The 21,438-nt window shown below is 22.4% G+C and overlaps 3 protein-coding genes across 3 annotated transcripts; 2 read left to right on the top strand and 1 right to left on the bottom strand. All coding sequences in view use genetic code 6, as the record gives it.

Moving 5' to 3' along the window:
• Positions 1–2,148: 2,148 nt before the first annotated feature.
• Positions 2,149–5,436, top strand: TTHERM_00300160 (transmembrane protein, putative; the record flags this gene model as incomplete). The annotated part of the gene is made up of 4 exons (XM_001024543.2): positions 2,149–2,203; positions 2,268–2,366; positions 2,982–4,667; positions 4,754–5,436. 4 exons carry the CDS (start codon positions 2,149–2,151, stop codon positions 5,434–5,436), a joined length of 2,523 nt encoding a protein of 840 aa, XP_001024543.2.
• An 827-nt stretch (positions 5,437–6,263) lies between these two features.
• Positions 6,264–18,209, top strand: TTHERM_00300150 (REJ domain protein; the record flags this gene model as incomplete). Its single annotated transcript, XM_001024542.2, has 12 exons — positions 6,264–6,642; positions 6,701–6,925; positions 7,279–8,102; positions 8,207–8,957; positions 9,019–10,680; positions 10,731–11,180; positions 13,104–13,406; positions 13,488–13,715; positions 13,771–14,522; positions 14,584–15,334; positions 15,388–17,136; positions 17,203–18,209. 12 exons carry the CDS (start codon positions 6,264–6,266, stop codon positions 18,207–18,209), a joined length of 9,081 nt encoding a protein of 3,026 aa, XP_001024542.2.
• A 497-nt stretch (positions 18,210–18,706) lies between these two features.
• TTHERM_00300130 (hypothetical protein) lies at positions 18,707–20,422 on the bottom strand (the record flags this gene model as incomplete). Its single annotated transcript, XM_001024540.3, has 1 exon — positions 18,707–20,422. One exon carries the CDS (start codon positions 20,420–20,422, stop codon positions 18,707–18,709), a length of 1,716 nt encoding a protein of 571 aa, XP_001024540.1.
• Positions 20,423–21,438: the final 1,016 nt, after the last annotated feature.

The raw sequence follows: 21,438 nt of genomic DNA, 5'->3' as shown, positions 1-21,438 counted from the left end.
ATAAAATTTTTTACTATTGATTACTGATCTATATAAAAAATTAATTAAATTAATAAGAAAAATATAACAAGAATTCAACTTAAAGAGAAATTTAAATAATTAAGCAATTTATTTAATGAAAAATGTAGATTATTCAAAAATGAATATTTTAAAAACAATATAAATAAAGATAATCTTACAAATTGTTAAGTGCAAATAATAGGTAACTTATTAATTATTTTTAAATTCAATAACTTTTTTAAACATAATAAAAGGATATCCAAATGAAAAATAAACAGCTTAAATTATAGATTTTCTTTTTGTAGCAAAATAAGAATTTGCTTTAATAAAAAATAAGAAATAGCTTGCAAATAAAGAAAAATTCATACCTTCAGAATAATTGATAGAAAAATAATAAGCTTTTGATTTTTAAAAGTTCTTCTTCTGAATGCTCTTAAAAACTATTAAATAATAGATATTCAATTACATTTTTGCATAAATAAAATATGTTAAAAGAAACAGCTATTGTAAATTTTAAAATTTAAATTAAGTAAGTTTAAATTTCGTACTATTCAAACTTTATCAACTACAAATAGAACTATAATATTCAAATAAAAATCAAACTCTCATGAAATCTATAAGTGAAAAGACTAAATATTAAGATAATTAAAAAATGCAAGCCATTCCAATTTTAATAAAAATAAAAATAAAAAGCTTATAATAAACATCTTTTGACATTAAAATTGCATTTCAATAAAACTAAATTATAAAAAATTACAGGGATTTATATAAATGATTAAAAAAGCAAGTGTAGTTAGTATTTATCAAGTTACTACCATATTAATTTCAAATATTTTAATAATAGAAACTTTAAATTAGACCTTTTATTTTCTATTAAAGGTATTAGTAATATAGATTTTAATAGACTAGAACATAAAGTGTAAAAGAGTCTAACAAATGTTAAATTCAAAAAAAGTAATATCTAAAATATTAAAGACTATAATGAATAATAATTCATAATGTCATATAAAATCCTCCTCTTGTAAAAGATTTAAAGTAATCTACTGCATAGTTTTCAAATTACTAGGTATCACATACCTTTTTGTATTAGTATTCCTAAAAATTAAAGCAAGTAAAAAGTAATAAATATTTAAAAAAATACAAAGGCTTTTACTGCTTAATTTTAATAGGAAAATTAGTTATAGTAAATTACAACTAAATGCAATTATTAAATTGATCCTTTAAATTTTTGTAAACTAAACTAGTTCTATAAATTTGAAATAAAATAAATATCTATTTTAAAATTGCATAAATTTATTATTTAAATTTGAATGGATATTTTGCTATTTTAAGTATTATTTTTATGAATTTATGTTTTGATTCGAATTAGAGATACTTAATTAATTTGTTTTTAGTAATATCTTAAGACTTCTCTTTGAATCGTGTAAGGAGTGGAGTTGTGATGAATCTAAAAAATGTAAATTTTTATTTTGTTTAAATCTATCATTAGGTTCACAATCCTTCAACTCTTGCGGAAAATTCCAAATTATTCTAATTATTTACATTTTTCTTGTAGCCTCTCTTTTTTTTGGTAATTGTGAGAACGAGACTAAAAATGTTGCGGTATCAAATAATAAACTATTACATATATTTTAGAACCAATATTTAGTATTATAAATTGTTCATAATTAACTAAATTTAGAAACCTTTTCTTTCCTTAAAATACAAAGAGTTTAGCTATTTTGCAAATAATAATTCATATTTTTTTTAAGTATTTATTTTTATTCAATTTGATTAAGTTTAAAAACTTGTTAAATTAACCAGTTTTAATAATGCAGTATTAATGTGATTTGAATAAAATTATTTGATTTTTGTTAATGAAGATTAATTCATCAAATTATAAATTTTTAGATACCTATTTATTTGCTAAATATTTTTTTTATGAATATAATTGATAAATTTATTTAATTTATTTGAAATAGGTAAATAAATTTAATCAATATTTAAATTTTAGTGTCTGTTTAAAAGATAAATTCTATATTTAGGTATTTAATAACACTAAATTTAGTCAGTAAATAAATTAAATTATTGTGAATTAAAAAGAGAAGACTATTAAATCTATATAAATTTAATTAATTAAAAATATTAATACAAAAATAATCTCTGATAATGAAGAAGCTTTTACTTTTATTTACAATTTTTCACCTTATCTCCTAAACCAAAAGTAAAAATATTTCATTTGAACCATATTCAAAATAATTATCTTTATGATAATATAAAAATTAAAGCAATTCCAATACCAACTGACAACTAATCAGATTCTGGTGATGTTAAATTCATTGAAAGCTAATGTGATATTATTGAGAAGGAAGTTTGCATTAAGTATGGTGAATCTTATAAAACTTAAGCTATCGCATCAAATTAAATTTTATAATTTGAAATAAAAGTTAAAAATTAAAATATGGAAAATTAAAATCTGCTATATTAATTAGAATTTAATACTAATGGATTTTAAAGTGTTTTCTCTAATATTTACTTATAAAATCGAATTCAATTTAAACTAGAAGAATACATTCTACCAACTATTTTGGAAAATACTCAAAAGATAGATATAACATTTTATGTTATTCATTCTGTCACAAAAAATTTTATAAAAACTCAATAATATTAATTCATATTAAGACAGCCTCCCAAAAATTGTTTAATAAACATTTAGAATTAAGGTACTATTTTATTTACATGCTTATTTAATTATTTATTTATTATTATCATATTAAAATACCATAAATTCTGCTGAATTAAAGTTTTTGAAAAAACATTTTTTCCTTTCTTTTAATACTTAAAATAATTAATATTTTTAGAAAATTTATTGTTAAAGATCCCTAAATTAATAAGAACTTATGGTATTTTTTTTGATAATCTTTATTTGTAAATTAATTTTTTAGATAAATTTAATTTAGAGTTTTTGCATTTTGATTAACTTTTTCATAATATTTTTTTAGATTAAAATATAAAGGCATTTTAAGATGAGATTCAAATAGATGTTTAAAATTGTATTAGCTAAAGTGAAGGTAGCTTGTATTTCTAATTTATGTTTTATCATTCTTTTGAAGAATATTAGTAAGAATTATATTATGGTTAATAATATGAAAGAAATTATTTAACAAGACTCTCTTCTTCTAGCTCTGTTAAAACTGTTTTACCAGCAGGATAGATTTTTGTTTTAGTCATTGTTTAAGATAAATATAATGCAAAATCAAGCTACATTACACGAGTTGACGTGTAGAATGCAACTTTAGATAAAATGTAATATAAATAATTTTTTGATGAGCAATTCAGAAAGGTTGAATATCACTCTATGAATAACTAAAATGAAGAAATATTGTTTCTATTAAATATGATAGCTGAATGTATTGTGGATATTGAAAATAAAAATTCGATACTATTCTAAAATGATGACTCACTTATCAAAATGAAAGACTTGATTGAATAAAGATTAAATATCTTATCATCTAAATTAAGCTATGATAATTATCTTCAAGAATTCATTATTAGAATTTATTATAAACTTTACAGCTAATTTTCAAGCAAGGATTAATAAAAAAATATTTTTTTAAATGTATAAAATATTTTTGAAAGTATATAAGAGTAAAGTAATGCATTAAATCAAGTCAGTAACGAGCTAAAAGAATATTTTTAAAAGTAGCTTTATTCTTCTCTAGACTTAATTCATAAAGTTGTTTATTGCAAAAACAATCAAATTGATTAGAATTTATTAAACTGGTAAACTTCATACGTTAAACTCATGTGCGATATAGCAGATGAGTTAGCTCTAACACTAAAACCTAACTAAAAGAACATTTAACATGACTTCTAAGATTTTGTAGTAAAAGTGAACTTATTTAATAAAACAGAAGTTGCAAGTAATTACTTGTCTCTTACTTAATATCAAGAAACAGTTTTTTAAAATCTTGAATGTAAATATTTTGAAACTAAATAAATTTATTGGAAGGAAAATATTTTCTTTGAGGATAATTAGTTTTTAGAAATATACTCTAGTCATATTTAAAAAATGGGAATGGATTATGTGAAGAGTAAAATGTAAAAATATCCTTCTATGACTATAAATATTCGTGAATCTATGAAAAACTAAGAAATTGATTTAAATAGGCTTCTTTTTTAATAAGAAAAATAAATAACTTAAAAGATGAATTTAACTGTTTGTTACAATTTTGAAGAAGTTGACTATGATGATAAAATTTAATGTGTTTAAAAAGTTGACTCAATATGGACTACATAATATTGTTCTAAAGTTTCAAAATAAAGAAATAATAAAAAGATAATTTCATGTGAATGTGAACAACTTTCTTTTACAACTCTAATAAATGATTTAGATTATCTCATTTCTATAGATAACTTATAGAATTCTATAAATGGAGAAGGGATTTTATAAATTTTTTCACGTTAAAATTGGCACTAACATGCAACCATTTACGTTATTCTAGCTATAAATATTATTTTTGTTTTGTCAATAATTGCAGCAAATAAAACAGATTAAAAGTGTACTTTATATATGACATCTAGTTTTTTAATAAATTTGGAGCATATTAGATCATAGCAAAGCGTTTAAGTAAAACAAAACGAGAAATAAAATTCTGTTTCTTTGGAAATACAAAGTTAATATGAAGGTAATCATTTCAAGTTATTTTTAAAATTTAAGAAAAAATAATTTATTTTGTCAAAATGTGGATTTTAATATTAATTTTATAAAAAGAAAAAAAATAGGAATTAAATGTTAAAGATATTAAATAAGATGAAGAAAATTCTTAAGAAAAATAAGATAATATATCATAAGATAAATAAAATGAGCAGAGTCCCAAAAAAACCTAAAATGAATAAGAAATTAAAATAGTATTCTAACAATATATCAAATCAATATCAATTTTTAGAGCAATAGGATTGTTTCATGCTTTGTTCTCTATATTTCTACTCTACAACAAAAAATAATCGAGCCTTATAAGAATTTGTAACTACTATTGCTAGCTAATTTGGAAATTAGCGATAAACTTTGTATTTGGAAAAGATCTAACCCTATCTTAGATTATGATATTAACAATTATTTCTTCTTCCTCTTTTGCTTTATATCAAATAATATTTATATTGATTCATAAATAAAAGAAGATCAGATGTCTAAGTTATATCTTTTGCTTCTTATTTTCTCTATTTAGTTACTATTTAATATTAGTGTCTTTAGCTAATTCATCTGTAAGTTAGTCGAATACTTGGATAATGGCTTTTGTTTACTCTGTTATAATGTGCACCTTCTTTTTTAGTATAATATCCTCTGCATTAAAATTATGCTTGGCATATAAATTAGTAGGTTTCTTGAATAGGAAAAACATATTTATGAAATATATAGGAGCAAGCTTACTACTGTAAGAGCTGAAAGATTATTGATTTACAAATAATTTAAATAAAATAAAAAATCTAATAGTTTATGAGTTATATTCTGTATTTAAAATTATTTTTACTTAAATTAAATATCTTTAACAAATGCCATTTTTCATATTTTTTCATAAATAAAAAATTCTTCAAAATAAATCTTGAATATAGTTGACATTTACTTGATTTAATGAAAAATCTTAAGCAAAGATTATTTAAATGTAATTATTTTAGAATGATGACAATTTTTAATTATATCATTAGAAAAAAATCTATATATTTTAAGTACGTAATATACAAATTTTAGCAAAAACGGTAAAATATATTTTGTTAAATGGATATATTTTCATTATAATTAATAAATAAAAAGCTGTTGTATATCTAAAATAACATTTTATATCTTACATAAATAAGTTAAATTAATTATTTTTCATATTGCAAATATATAAATATCCTTCATAATATATATTATCATAACGAAAGTGAAAACAAATATAAGTAGCAAGCTCTATGATATTATTTTAAATATATGTTATTGTATTTTATATAAAAAACTTAAATGTATTTTTATGATTAAAAAATATAAATGAAAGCTTTAAATGATTTTAGATTAGCTAAAGGCATTATTCTAAATTCTTTATTACATGATAGCCATTATTTTTTTCATGTTTTTTAAATTAAAAAAATTTATCAATAACAATTAAAAACAAAAGCTAATATTTATAAGTGTAAGAATGTAATATAGTTAGTAAGTATTTTATAACTAATTGTCATATAAAAGAATTGATTGCAAATTGATATAATAAATTTCCTTCTAAAAATTAAATTGTAAACTCAAAATAATGAAAAATATTTGCTTAATATTTTGCTTGCTTTGCCAAATTATCAATCCAAGCGTATTTGCCCTAGAATATAGTCTTCGTTCAGTAATTCCTTAAAAAGAGTAAAGAAATCTATAAAGTAGTTAGACAAATTCAAATTAAAATTGTTAAGTTTAAGATTAAGTACTTCCTTAATATTGTATAAAATGCATCGACTTATTCTTACTTCCTGACTGCTAAAGTTGCCCAGTAGAATATAAAAATGTCAAAAATTCGTGCATTTAATGTGGTCCTCATTAATTATTTTGTGGATCATCTAATCCTTAAGATTATTGTTACGTGGGTTTTACTTAAATTGGTTCTGATTGCATCTGCGAACTTCCAAAATAAATTTATAACAGTAAAATAATAAATAAATTAAATAAATAAATTTTAAATCTTAATAAAAATTTTCAAAGAATGGTGTACACAACTCACAGATTTGGTATATGAGGCAAGTTACTAAAATGGAGAAATAATTGCTTCTTTTAGTGTAAATATAACATTAGGTGATAGCGGAATAACAATTTATTCTAACTCAAACTGTGGATTTCTAACAAATTTTTTAACGGACTATGGTGGATAGTCAATAATTTAGTGCGCATTAAACTCTTAAAATAGAAATCAGTTCCATATAAGCTTGAGTAATGAAAATTTTAACTAAATTAATTAAAAAGATAGTCTTATTTACTTTTTAAAATTGAAATTATTGATGAAAACAAAGCAAAATTTTTTTTAATAATTATTTTCCCATTTTTATTAAAAAAATATTTTATTAAAATTAATTTTGAATTTTTAGCTTTACTTTAAATAGTCAATCTTCAAGTGAAGATCAAAATATTTTTTTTAATTTGTTTTTATGAATTTTTTACCTTGGAAATATTGAAATTATTTCAAAAGATAAAAAAAATTAAATTAATTTTTTGACTTTTAGCCTTTTTTAATACAAATTCGTTCCTATTTATTTATTTAATTATTTATTTTTATTTGTAAAAAGATAATACCAGCTTAGACTAAAAGATTTATGAGATAATACCTTAATTTAACTATTCTTAGATCTACGCTGTAGATAATAATTTAAATTAGTACTAGGCTACTTCAATAACATATTAAAATTAGCAATTAAGCTCTTTAAAGTAATTTGTATATTACTAAATAAATGATTTTTCAAACCCATAATGCTATTTTGAATATCCAGCTTATTATTACTAATCAATTAATGATAATTACTCTGTTAAATCAAGCTAATTTATATAAGAAAACAACTATTTTACTAATGCTAATCCTTAATTTTCTATTTCATCATCTAACTTATTATAATCAAACGACTTATAGTAAATAAATTAAGGTTTTTCCACCTTTCCTTCATATGATGTTTAGCTACCTATATAGTTTGCTAATACAGGTACTTCAATCACAATTGATGTGACCTGCTTATTTCCTTATAACCTAATCTCTTCTTCAGTTGTTACATTCACAACAGAGAATTCTGTTAATACAAAATGCAAGACTTATATTATTAATAAGAAAAATCTTGTAAATTCAGACTAAATTTTGATATCAGTTGATTGCAGCTTTAATGATTTCACAGCTAACCAATAAACACCAATATCGTTTCAATACAATATTACATAATAAAATTATGCAAACTCATAAGTAGCAAGTTAAAATGCATATTAAGCTTACTAAACATCCTATTAATCATATAATTTATCACCTTAAATCGTATATAGCTAATCTTTTGATTTATAGATAAGCTAGTTTCCTTACACAATCACAATACCTCCTTATACTTTTTAACCTGGCAAATATTATTTTTAGGTATGCTTTAATTTAATAATTCAAAAGCTTTTTTGGTTTTTATTTCGAACTATACTAAATTTTATTTATATTAATTTCAAATAAAAAAATTTAATAAAATAAAGGGAGTCCCTATTTACTCATCTGTCTAAGGAGTGAGCAATTTAATTACCTTGAATATTTCAAAGGCGCCTCTTATTGTGTAAATTATTGGTGGGACTTAAGTTGGTCTTGATCCAAGAATACCTCTATAAATTTAAGGATATGTAAACAATCCTGCTATTCAATCTTAAGATCCTTCTTAGTATACTTATAATTGGAGTTGTATTGATTTAAACTTAAATAAACAATGCTTAGATAGCTAGTCAAATGTTGTAAATTTTCCTTCAACTTAATTTATTACCATAAACTCAGAAGTTTTTGATTTTGGAGGGTCTTATTAAATTACCTTAACAGGAGGTTACTAAAGTACTTAAGAATCAGGTACTGATGTTGTAATTTTTAAAACTAAGCCTGCAATAATATCTGTATAGTACGATCAAAGCTATGATCTTGGAAATTTAAATCCAAGCCTAACTTAAAAATTTCTACTTTCATATTCAGATTCCAATATACTATTGTCTTCTAATATTACTAATTCATACACTAAAACATATTAAGACTAAACAATATTTTTTCCCTAGCAAAGAGAAACGACTATATATTCTTAAATTAACTACCTTATACCTGATTAAATTCTTGCTTCTTCTTTTGTTTTCTACTATAGATTTTATGCTTTTAATTAAAAGAATTAAACAGTTGGATATAGCAAAAGATATTACTTCTAGACTGCTAGTCCTCCACAAGGTTGCTAAATTAATTTTAAAACTCCAATAAGTATTCCTTTTTTTTAAATTTATTCAAACTAGAATTTATTCATTTTAAATTTATTTTAAAGCTGGAAAGGAAGTTGCATTCGTAGATTTGATTTCATTATCGATAGATAATTGCCAGAGCTCCGATAATTCTCAACTCATTTACTAATTTTTATACTACAACTCAGCTTAACTGATAAACTAAGAAGGAGTTCTACCTGATACTTTATATAGATAATACTTAAATAAATTTAGCTCAAACAATACTATTTCCACTTATTTACCTCCTGGTAATATTGTTTTTGTGGTACTAGTGTAAGACTAAAGTGGAGTTCAAGCTCAATTTTAATAAGGAATTACAATTCTACAAAATGACTTTGGTGAATAATAACATGAAGCTTTTATTACTAAAATGAGCAACCAAGCGTAGAATTATATGGATTAACAAGAATATGAAAATGAGCTTTGCACATTTGGTATTGTGGTAGAATGTATTCACAATTTTGAAAGTTCTAATCCAGATATTGTACCGACTACTCTTATTAATAATTTCAAATATAATATGAAAAATTAACTTCTAATTCTCCCAAACTTGATACCTAATGATATATTTTCTCAATCTCTTTAGGAATTCAATTTTAGATGCTTGTTAAATCTCTATCTTACAAGAAATAGTCCTGATTATTAAAATTTAACATAGAGAATTTAAGATGTTTAAAATGTAGTTTAGCAGATAACTTAGGTTATTTAACATCTCAATCTAACTCAAGATTTAAGAGAAACCTATAAAAGGTCAATGTTAATTTTATGCAACATAACTGGTTAGATAATTGAAATGCAATCTTTTAGTTATTCTCCCTCTTTGTAGTGGAGCCAAGATAGAATCAATAATTTTATCTATATATAAGATGCTATGTCATTTGTCCTTTAAGATAACTAGAAAATGATCTCTTGGGATATGCCTGAAACGCTAATCTAAGCTCAAAGAGTTGATGAATTTAATCTATTTAAAAATTATTTAAATTATGATCAACAACTCTATGATGAAAAAGATTTTAATCTAAATAAAATATATTACGTTTAAATGCAATACTGGAAAACGAATATTTACTCATTTGATTAACAATTTATTGACTAATACAACAGCTTCCTTTCTTTAACGAACTCTCAAAACTTGAAGTATGCACTTTAATAAGTATATCCAGCTATATATCCAAACATTACCTTAGTTTCTTCTAATAGAAGGCACTTACAACAGCAGCTAACTTTAAATTAAACAACCCTTATTAAAATGAAATTCTCAAATCTGTAAGGGAATAAAAAAGTTGCTTGCGTTTAGAGAAGTGAAGACAGTAGATGGAGTAAATCTACTTGCACTACTCAAACCACTAATCAAGGAGACTCCTTTTCTGTGACATGTTCTTGTTCTCAGGTGCACTACACATCGCTAGTAGCTGATGTTGAAGCTCTATTTAATAACTAAAATTTGTAGGCTATTTTTAGTGAGTAAGGATTCAAATCAATTATCAACATGAGTAATTGGTATAAATATGCTTGTATTTATATTCTCATAGTTTTGAATATATTAATGGTAGTAAGTATCATTATTGGAATAAAGCTAGATAAAATCAATATTTATAAAAGCTAAGTATGTACATTAGGAAGAAGTAGAGCAATATTTGATTAAAGTACTAAGATATAAGTCAGTAAATACATAGCTTACTTAAATGCTTAACTAACTTTAGGTATAAATTATTTTAATATAAATTTTAAATTAATTTTTTTGTTATATTAGAAAATCAATAGCTTGAAAATGCTGCTACTAAACCAGAAAGTTCAGACAATAATAACTAAATTTAATAAAAACTAGAAAATTAAATTTAAGAAGTAAATTATGTTGGTGAATCTTAAATATGTAAAGATTATCCAACGATTTAAGCAGATACACAAGTTCAGTAATAGGTATAATACCAGTAAATTTAAAAACAAGAGTTGTAACAAGAAACAGATTAATAGCAAAATTAAAATCTAGGATTTTATTAATATCCATAAATCAAGCTGTAAGAGAAAGAAAAGAATGATAATTGTAATTAAATAGTTACTAGTAGTGAATACAATCCAAATACTCAGTATAGGATAAACTATTAAGAGTGCTAAAATCACGAAACTCATATATTTAACATTTTAGAATCGATAAAAAAATAATAAAGTATTTTATATGATAAAAGTGGCACAGAAAATTAAAGTAAATCTAAAATAAAAAAAGATTTATAATTAAAATTTTAGTAAAAAAGAGAAGAGTATTCTTAAAAAAAAATTTAAGAGTACTTAGCTAGTCTTACAATAATAAAAGGAATATGTGTTTTCCATGATCTGATTTAGATTTTCATGGTATATAATATTACAGACTCTCGTTTGAGCAGGATAAGCTTATTCTATAATTAAATTATTTGGCTACTCACAATCAATTCAGTATTTGGAGGAGATTTAACAATTCCACAAGTGATAGCACTGTCTATAATTTCTTCTATAGTCTTTGGGGCTTTTAAAGTTATTCTAAAATTAGTTTTAAACAATCGAGCTTTAAAAATAATTGGATATTTTATTATTTTTTGTTTCTTAATTTTTTGCTATTACTCATTTCTTGTTGTGATGTCTAATGAATCGCCATAAGAATCTAATAACTGGATAGTAAATTACATTGCTACTTTACTTATTGATATATTCATTCTGAGCATTATTTCTTCAGCTATGAAATACTATATAACATTGTAATTATTACAAAAGTATAAAATTTCTCATTTTATATTTAAATTAACAACTGCTAATATAATATTTTATTAATATGAATGACTTTTTGTTTTTTTAATTGTAAGTTTAAAATTAAAAACATTTATAAATTTATTTATTTGGAAGATTTTCTTTTCATATATTTTTTTTGGCTCAGTAAAATTAAGTAAAATAATTGTTACCAATTAATTTTTAGAATATTTTATTTAAAAAATACCCTACCGAAATTCCGATAACTAAAACTGAATTATACTGTTGATCAAAAAATTATTATTTTTTTAACTTAAATTTGTTTTTTTATAATAATTTTTATATATTTTAATTTATTCTGAAATTAAACTAAGAGCATTCATTTATATTTTTATTGATGAATTAAAATATTTTAACTGAAATATAAATTTAAAAAATACAAATTTTAAGATTATTAAGTTAAAAATTCTTATGAAAGAAACAATAAATCATAAATAAAGCAAAATCTTCTTCAAATAATTACTTGCTATAATTGTTGCATATTTATTTAAATCATGGCTGATTTTCTTTGTTACTTTACTAGATTTAACTCAGTCATTGTTTTTTAAAATTATTTGTTTTTTTTTTTTGAAAGTATTTTGTATAAATATTTATAGTAGATGCAGTAAAATTAAACAGAATTCTTCAAATTTAATGTTTATAAAGTTGTTGATTATAGAAACAAAAATATTTAGAATAGAAAGATAGATTAATAAATTGAATTTTTAAAATATACCTTATTATCAGAAATTATTATAACAAACAGAAATATATTCTTGCTTGTATTTTATTAAGATTATGTGTTTCATTTCAAAAATTTTATAAAATATTATTAATTCTGATTTTCTTTTTTCTAGATAATATTTTTATGTAACAAAAAAAAAAATGCCACACATGATTTATTTATTGATAGGATATACACAAATAGCTTTTAAATTTTATTATATATTAAGATATCATATGTATAAAGATTTAAATGCTATATATGATACTAGAAGAAGATATATGTTTTGGTCATACTTTATCAAAAAAATTATTATAATAAATTTTAGTTTCATCATAGATGTATATTTTAAATAAAATCTATAAGCTAACTGTAGATGCATATTAATATCTATAAATTTAAATAAATTGTAGCAATTATTTATTTATTTCATTAACATATACTTTTGAAATTAATTAAATAGAAAACTATTCAATTTTTTTAATCTTAATTAACTTAAATTTGTGAGAGAAAAGCAGAAAAAATATCCATAAATTTAATATAATCTTTAAAAAGAGAAAAAAATTATAATAAATAATTTCATTTATTGGCAAATGACCCAACAAATAAATAAATTATTACTTTCAATTTTGTTTTGCATAATAGCTTAAGGTTAATCAAGGATTTAAGAAATAGTGGATTTGCTTGAATTTTAGAAAGAAAATAGATAACTCCAAATAAGATAAGGCGCTTCTTAAAATTGCTAAATATTTGATACAATTTAGACAGATGTATGCTTGAAATGTTTTGATAAATTTATACTTCCAGATTGTACAAGCTGTCCTGTTGGTTATCAAACTATCAATAATCTATGCGTATAATGTGGTTCAAACTAATTATTCTGTGGGTCAGAAAACTAGAATGATTATTGCTATCAAGGCTTTACTAAAATAGGAACAGATTGTGCGTGTAAAAGTCCAAATTCACTCTATAATAGTAAATTAACGTATTTATAAAATATATTATACTTACTTTTTATATTTAAAAAAGAGTGGTGTACATAACTTACTAATGTCATTTACTAAGCTGAATATTCTTAAGGGTAAGTGACTGTCACCTTCAGCGCAAATATCACTTTTGGGGGCTAATCAGATTTTACTCCCTCTAATTCAAATTGCTTAAATTATTTAACAAATTTTTCTACTGATTATTAAAATAATCAAATTATAGAATGCTCCCTCGATTCACAATTTAATAATCTATTTCATATCAATGTTTGTAAAGATTTTAATTTGATTTTTTTGTTAATTGAATAATATTTAATATAAAATAGAACAGACTGACTTAACATAAGGAGTCTATAAAATAATACCTGAATTTAATTATTAATAAATTTTTGTTATTGATAATCTAAATAAAAAAATTCCAGCTTCTTCAATCACATACTAAAATCTGTAATTGACTGGATAATCTTAATATGTTTATCATGGAATCAACAATTTTACAACTCCACAATCTTATTTTACAAACTCTAATTATTATTTTTATCCTCATGATGACAATTACATCATAAATCCATCTTTATAGTTTGTGCAAAAGAATAATTACTTCACTAATTCTCAACCTACTGTACAGATAGTTAAATCTTCAGGACTTTCAGATACTGATATTTATTCGATTTAGCAAAATTTACATTTATTTCCTAGCCAAAGTATTGAACTTCCCAGTAGTAGTTTTGGAGAAATTGGAGCTTCTCTTACTATTTCAGTTGTAAGTCCTTATCCCTACAACATGATATCTTCTTCTACAGCTTCATATACAACAGAATAATCTATTTTCACTAATTGCACAGGTTCAATTTTGAATACAACTCCTCTTACAAATGCTGATTAAGTTTAGTTATCTGTCAATTGCAATTTTAATGATTTCTAAGCTAATCCTTTAACTAGTATTACATTTTCCTACGTAATTACAAATAAAACAAATGGGAATCTTATAAAATAGAGTTCCCTATAAATTTAGCAATTTCCTTACACACTAACTTTAGATTCATTTCTTTTCAATGAAGGAGAGTATAATTTTTTTGTAAAATAATTTTTTTATTTTTTAATTACTAAATTTAATTTTTTAATTTAAATATAAAAAGGGAGTACCTAAATATAGTTCTGTCTAAGGTTATGGGTTTAATCTACCTTTAATTATTAAAAGAAAGAATATGGTAGTTTAAATAGTTGGAGGGGCAAAGAATTAAATAGATCCTAGACAAGCTATAACAATATATGCATAAATTAGTGATCCTGCAATTTAAAATCAAGACCCAACATAATATATTTATACCTGGAGTTGTTTTGATCTTGTTTTGAATCAAAATTGTTAAGGTGTCTGGTTTAATTAAATTAATTTTTCTTAAACTTAGTCTATTACTATTATGCCTGAAGTTTTTGATTTTGGTGGATCTTATCAAATAACATTAATAGGAAGTTATTCAGGAACAATAGATAGTGCTACTGATATTGTGATTTATTAAACTTTACCAGCCACTATTGGAGCAAATTATGATGCAAGTTATGACTAAAAGCAATTAAATCCTAATTAGCTACTATAATTTGCTTTAAATTATAATGCTAGAAACTCTAATCTGTAATAAAGCTTAAATTACACTTATAGTAAAACATATTAATCTTCAACATTAACTTTTTAATCTCAGAGAGAAACAACAATATTCTCTTAAATTAATGAACAATTACCAGATTCTTTATTATCCTCATCATTCAAGCTTTACTATAGATTCTATGCTATCAACTAAAGTAATAAACAGGTGGCTTTTAGTAAGAGATATTACTTTACAACAGCTCCTCCACCATATAATTGCTAAATAATTTTTAGCACTTAAATAAGTAATTAATTTATCATAATTTATATAAATTTAAATTAATTTAATATTAAATAGGTGGAAATGAAGTTGCTTTTGTGGATTAAATATCTTTACAAGTTAATAACTGCCAAAGCAATAATAATTCCTAATTATATTATTAATTTTTATATTATAATCAAGCGGAATAATTGAACAAAGAGCAATAATTCCCTAACATTTATTATAGATAATATTTAAGTAAATTTAGTACTGTTAATTCAATTACTACATTCCTACCACCTGGGTAAATTGTTTTTATAGTTCTTGTCAAAGACTCCAATGATATATAAATAAGGTATTCAAATCCCATAACAATCAAATAAAATTCTTTTAATTAGCAACAATATGAATCATTTTTGACTAGTTAGAACTAGCAAGCTTAAAATTTTCAATCTAATTCGGAATTTGAGGAGCAACTTTGCTCTTATGGAATGATGATTTAATGCATATAAAACTTTGAAAATACAAACTCTAATGAATAACCTTCAAAGTTTGTTTCTGAAGTAAAAGAAAATATGAAAAAATAATTACTCAATTTACCAAATTAGATAAGTAATGATTCTATGTCTTAATCGCTTTAAGAATTTGATGTTAGATGCTTACAAAATTTATATAATACAAAAAACAGTCCTGATTCTGAAAACTAAGTAAACAGGCTAAATAATCTTGAAAGTTTACTTAACCAGAATACTTAAATAATGAATTAACTTAAACCCTTTACCTAAGATTTAAGAGAGACTTATAGAAGATCGATGTTGATTATGCTTAATATGGTAGGAACAACAATGGATACTTTAACTTCTACAGTTTATAATAAAACATCAATAGAATGGAATAAACGTAGAATGGATGATATTTTTTTAATTTAGGCTAATATAGCTTTGACTTTCTATGCTAATTAACCAAATATTTTATGGGATACTCCTCAAGTTAAAGTTTTTGTACAAAAAATAGATGAAGTGAATCTATTTTAAAATTATTTAAATTTAGACAGTCAAAGTCAAGAAAATACATAGCCTGATTCAAATAATATTTATAATTTATAAATTTAATACTGGAAGACTAACATTTATAGCTTTGAGTAGGCATTTATTGAATAGTACTAAAAATATCTTTTACTTACTAATTCTTAAAACCTCAAAGACCAGCTATAACAAACTTTTCCAGCTATCTATCCTAAACTTGGAATTGCTTCTTCATCTAGAAGGTTACAATAATAAGATAACGATATAGATTTACCTGCACCCATAAATTTATAGTTCTAAAACATGAAAGGAAATAATAGAGTAGTTTGCACTTAAAGGTAAGAAGATGGCAGCTGGGTAAAATCTTTTTGTACATCTAAAACAGTTAAATAAGGAGATACATTTTCAACTACTTGCACTTGTTCTAAACCTAATTATACAACTTTAATCGCTGATGTTGACTCTTTATTTGACAATTAAAATTTGTAAAATATTTTTAGTCAACAAGGAGTGAAGTAAATTAGTAGTCTAAAGGACTGGTATAAATATGCTTGCATTTATATATTAATTTTAATAAACATTTTGATGATTGGTAGCTTAATTTTTGGCTGCAGATTAGATAAAGCAGACTTAAATAATGTTTTTATTGGAATTTCTACTATTGGAAAAAGTACTACTATCTAAGAGGACAGTTAGAAGAAGCTTACAAATAGTTAAAAATAAGAAGTGAATTTAAATCAAAAAAACAACACACCCAAATAAGATGATCATACTTAATTAAATATAAATTAGAATAATAATTAATTCAGTCCAACATCAAGTAATTTATCTTTAGATATTTTTTTTTATTTATGTCTAAAATTTTATAAATAAATTTATTCAAAAGATTAATAGACACCTCAAGCTACTCATATGCTCTAGTCCTCCAATCTTCTAAATAATAAACATAAATAAGATAATTAATATAATGAAACGTAAACAGAAGGGAATAATTTTTAAAGATTAGATCATTCTTTATAGATTAAAATAGATATGAGAGAACATTTTAACTAATAAAATCAAAACACATTAACTAAGACGGAAGCTGAGACAAATGTGTAAATTTTTTTAGGATCTGAAGTAGAAACAAATAAAAGTAGTGAAAATAATCCTTATGATTAGTACAGAATAAATTATTAAGAATGCTAAAATCATGATCAACACAACTTTGCAATATTCGAAGATTTCTTAAATCAAAAAGTTAGTCCATAAAGTGATGAGGAACAATAAAAAAATCAAGCTAAATTAACAAAATAATAAACAAAATAAATGAATAAACAGCTAAAATAATTAAAAAATTCAGAAATCCAACAAAAATCCTATAATTATTTGTCAACTATTTCAGTGATTAGAGGAATTTGTATTTTCCATGACATAATTTAAATATTCATCATTTTTGATAAAAGTCAATCTCGCTTATGTAGATTAAGTATATTTTATAACTAATTAATATGGCTCTTGACTATAAACTCTGTGTTTGAATAGGATTTATCAATGGATAAATTGTTTGTCTTATCAATAATAGCTTCTACATTATTTGGAATATTCAAAGTAATTTTGAAATTTGCATTAAATAAGAAAGTGTTTAAATTTATTGGTTACTTTTTGATATTTTGCTTCTTGATTTTCTGCTACTATTCCATACTTGTTGCTATGTCTAATTAGTCTCCATCAGACTCTAATATTTGGATAGAAAATTATTTGATTACTTTAGCAATAGATTTATTAATTTGGAGTACTATTTCATCTTTTTTAAAGTATTTAGTTACTCTTAAATTGCTACAAACATTTTAAATTACTCATTTTATCTACAAATTTACAAGTGCTAATGCTATTTTCAGTGTCTATGAATGACAATCAAAAACTAGAAAGACATTTTAAACAAGATAATACTGAATCTTTTAAATTGCCAATAATTTTTATTTATTTTGATTTATTATATATATTAAATAAAATTAATATTTCACCTTTTTTATTAGTGTCTTAACTATTTATTTATTATATGCTTGATAATATAATCTATAAGTTATTAAGTTATATATTGTTCTAAATATTTTAAAGAAATTAAATTAATTTTACATAATATAAAATTAAATATCTTTTTCATTTCTTAAAAAAACCATTCTTTGAGGATTTTATTATTTAATCAATCACAAAGGCTTAATTTTAAAAAAAAGATGGTCATTAAATTCTTTTCAAATTTTTACTAAAAATTAAATGATAAAAATAAAACAAATTATATAAATTATGTATTGGAATAATATATTAGAGACTATTTCTTATTTTAAATAAGTAAAGATATTAATTTGAGAATTGAATAATATATACATATTGATAATAATCAATTAGTCTCAATTTTTAAAGTAAATTTCTAATATCTCGTTAGCTAATTCGTATATATCGTTGTTAGGATGGCTTTGGACAGATTCAATTACTTACCTAAATTAATATGATCTTTCCATAATATCCTTAACATAATTAATTTATGCATATTCAGGGCTTTAGCCAATTTGGGATTCTGCAACTTATAAAAGCTATACTAGGGATCTTAAACCTTTGTACATCAAAGATATTTCATCTTCTTATATAGCATCTAAAATAACTTGAAGAATATTTAAAGATACAAGTTGCTTTTACTACTCATAAGTAGATCTTTATATAGAAGTGAATAAAAATTCTTTTGCTTTATAATTTATTTTATTATTTGCTGAATATATTGCTATTTTCATAATTAATTATATTAGCTTTATTCCTTGATCGTATATAAATGAGAAAAACAGAGGATCATCACATAGAACATAAAGGTGAAGAATATCTATGGCTTACATTTATAAGTCTGTAACAGCACTTTATTAATCTTGTTTATTTAAATTTTGAATTTTAATTTCTCCATTCAAGTAATATTCTAAAAAGTCGAAAATCTGTTCTCCTTTGATGTTAAAAACATATTCAGCTTGTCTATTTTAATATTTCATATAATCTTTAAGTGTAGACATTGCATAATACACTATTGAAAAGTCAGTATTAATATTGGGATTAATCAGATCATGAATCTTTTCAAATACACCTCCTTATGAAAGCATCTTAGCCCTAGCAATAGTGTTACCAAATTTTGCATAGCTTCTTATCGAAAGTACACAGTCTTACAATGATTCTAATGATAAATCACTGCTTAAAAAAAAGGCAGAAACTAAAGGAATGAATTATTCAGTAATTTCCTCTTTAAGAGATGGTGTTGAGCATAGCATATTCTTAATTAAAAATACAATATTTGCAACAATAGACTTATTAATATTAATGCATATTTTTCCAAATAAATCACTAGTAAGATATCTAATTAGTCCATTTTAGGATAATTCTATTCTATACTCATAACTCTCACCTGCCATATTTGCAATTGTTCTAAATATTTCACTTAAAAGCTCATTTTTAACATCTTAGAATGTTTATTTTAATTGTTGTTCTGCTAATATAAACTCACTTACTCTAATAAGAAGCTTTATCAAATAACTAACAATACCACTTTAAATTAAAAAGGAAAGAATTGAACAGTTGCTTAGAGAAAAGATATTTCCTATCATTCCTATAGATTATGCTTAAAGTAGAGGTACTTAATCATATTTTTCTGCAAAAAACTAAAGAATGCATTCACATCCTCCTGATCTCATAAATTAAATTAATTATTACTATTAATACTCAAGATCTGTAGTTTTTATTGTGCACAAAAGATGGGAATTAAGGATTTTTAAGCATCTACTTATTTTATCGCTTTGGTTCAAAAATTAATTGCTATCGCATTCCTGATTTATTGTCTAAATATAAAACTAGAGAGTGATTTCATTTCCTTATTCTTAAGCGGGATCTTAATTATTAAAATCTTACATAATTGAGTTATTTTGTTAGCCATTATCAACATTAGGTTGCATATTCATGATAAAATTGTTTAACCTCTTATTTTTTAAAGTTGCTTAGATATTCTTTTTTCTAATTTCAACCCTATGCTTGTCTTTTTTAAAAGATATAGCATCTTTTATACTAAATTATTGATCTGGGTCTTCTTGTTGCATTCTTTTAACTTTTTCAAAATTATCAAAAATTTAATTTAAAATTCACATACAATATTTTATAAATGAATATTTAATATTTTCCGCCAAGATTTTAACAGAGAACAATATGTAATAGATACTTATTAAATGAAAGAATCTTAATTATTAGAAATATAAGAATATTTTTTTGTTAAATTATTTATAAGTAACACAAAGCAATCGTTTCCTATATATTCAGAAAATATACAGTTTAATTCTATTTGTATTGGTAATTACCATATTTCTTCCATCTATTAGGAATTATTTTATTCAAAAGATGAACAAGGTAGTATGGAGGTTTTAAAAAAAATTATTTTATTTTCTTGAATCTCCTTTAACATTCTTATATAGAAATAATAAAGTAATTAAATAAAAAAGGGTTATATTATTTGTTAATTTTTCAAAATTTAAATTTAGTTTGAATATTAAAATTGCTTTTGAAATTTTATGTTAATTAATTTTTTAAAGATGTTCTATCTTAAATTCTTAAATTAAAATAGGTTTTTATTTTTAACAAAAATAATAAATTAATTTAATGAATATTTTAGATGATTTGCTTTATATTAAGTAATTATTGATTTTTAGAATACTTTAATTTTTTTAACAAGTCTTTATTTTAAAATTTTAATATGAATTGTAAATAAATATAAATAAATAAATAAAACTACAAAATGATTACCCATTTTATAACTTAAAAAATGAATGATACCCATTATTTTGAAATTGACTTTATTTTTATTAGCAATTTCAAATTTTAATATTAACTCTAAATGTTTCCACACTTTTAACACTTTCACTGAAAATTAATTTTAATTTATTAATTAATTTTTAAAGCTGATCTATAAAAATATTAACAAAATCTTAGATAATTGTTGTTGACCAAAGATATATTATCTATTTTAAAGATTAAAAGAGTATATTAGGAAAAGTTATTTTAGGTTAATAATAGAGTTATAGTTATTAAATTTAATTAAGAAAGGTACTAATTAACCAAAATA

This window comes from Tetrahymena thermophila (assembly GCF_000189635.1).
Source record: "Tetrahymena thermophila SB210 genomic scaffold scf_8254379, whole genome shotgun sequence".
Classification (NCBI taxonomy): Eukaryota; Ciliophora; class Oligohymenophorea; order Hymenostomatida; family Tetrahymenidae; genus Tetrahymena; species Tetrahymena thermophila.
Note: the sequence above shows the minus strand (reverse complement) of the source record. Positions and strands in the feature narration are given on the sequence as shown.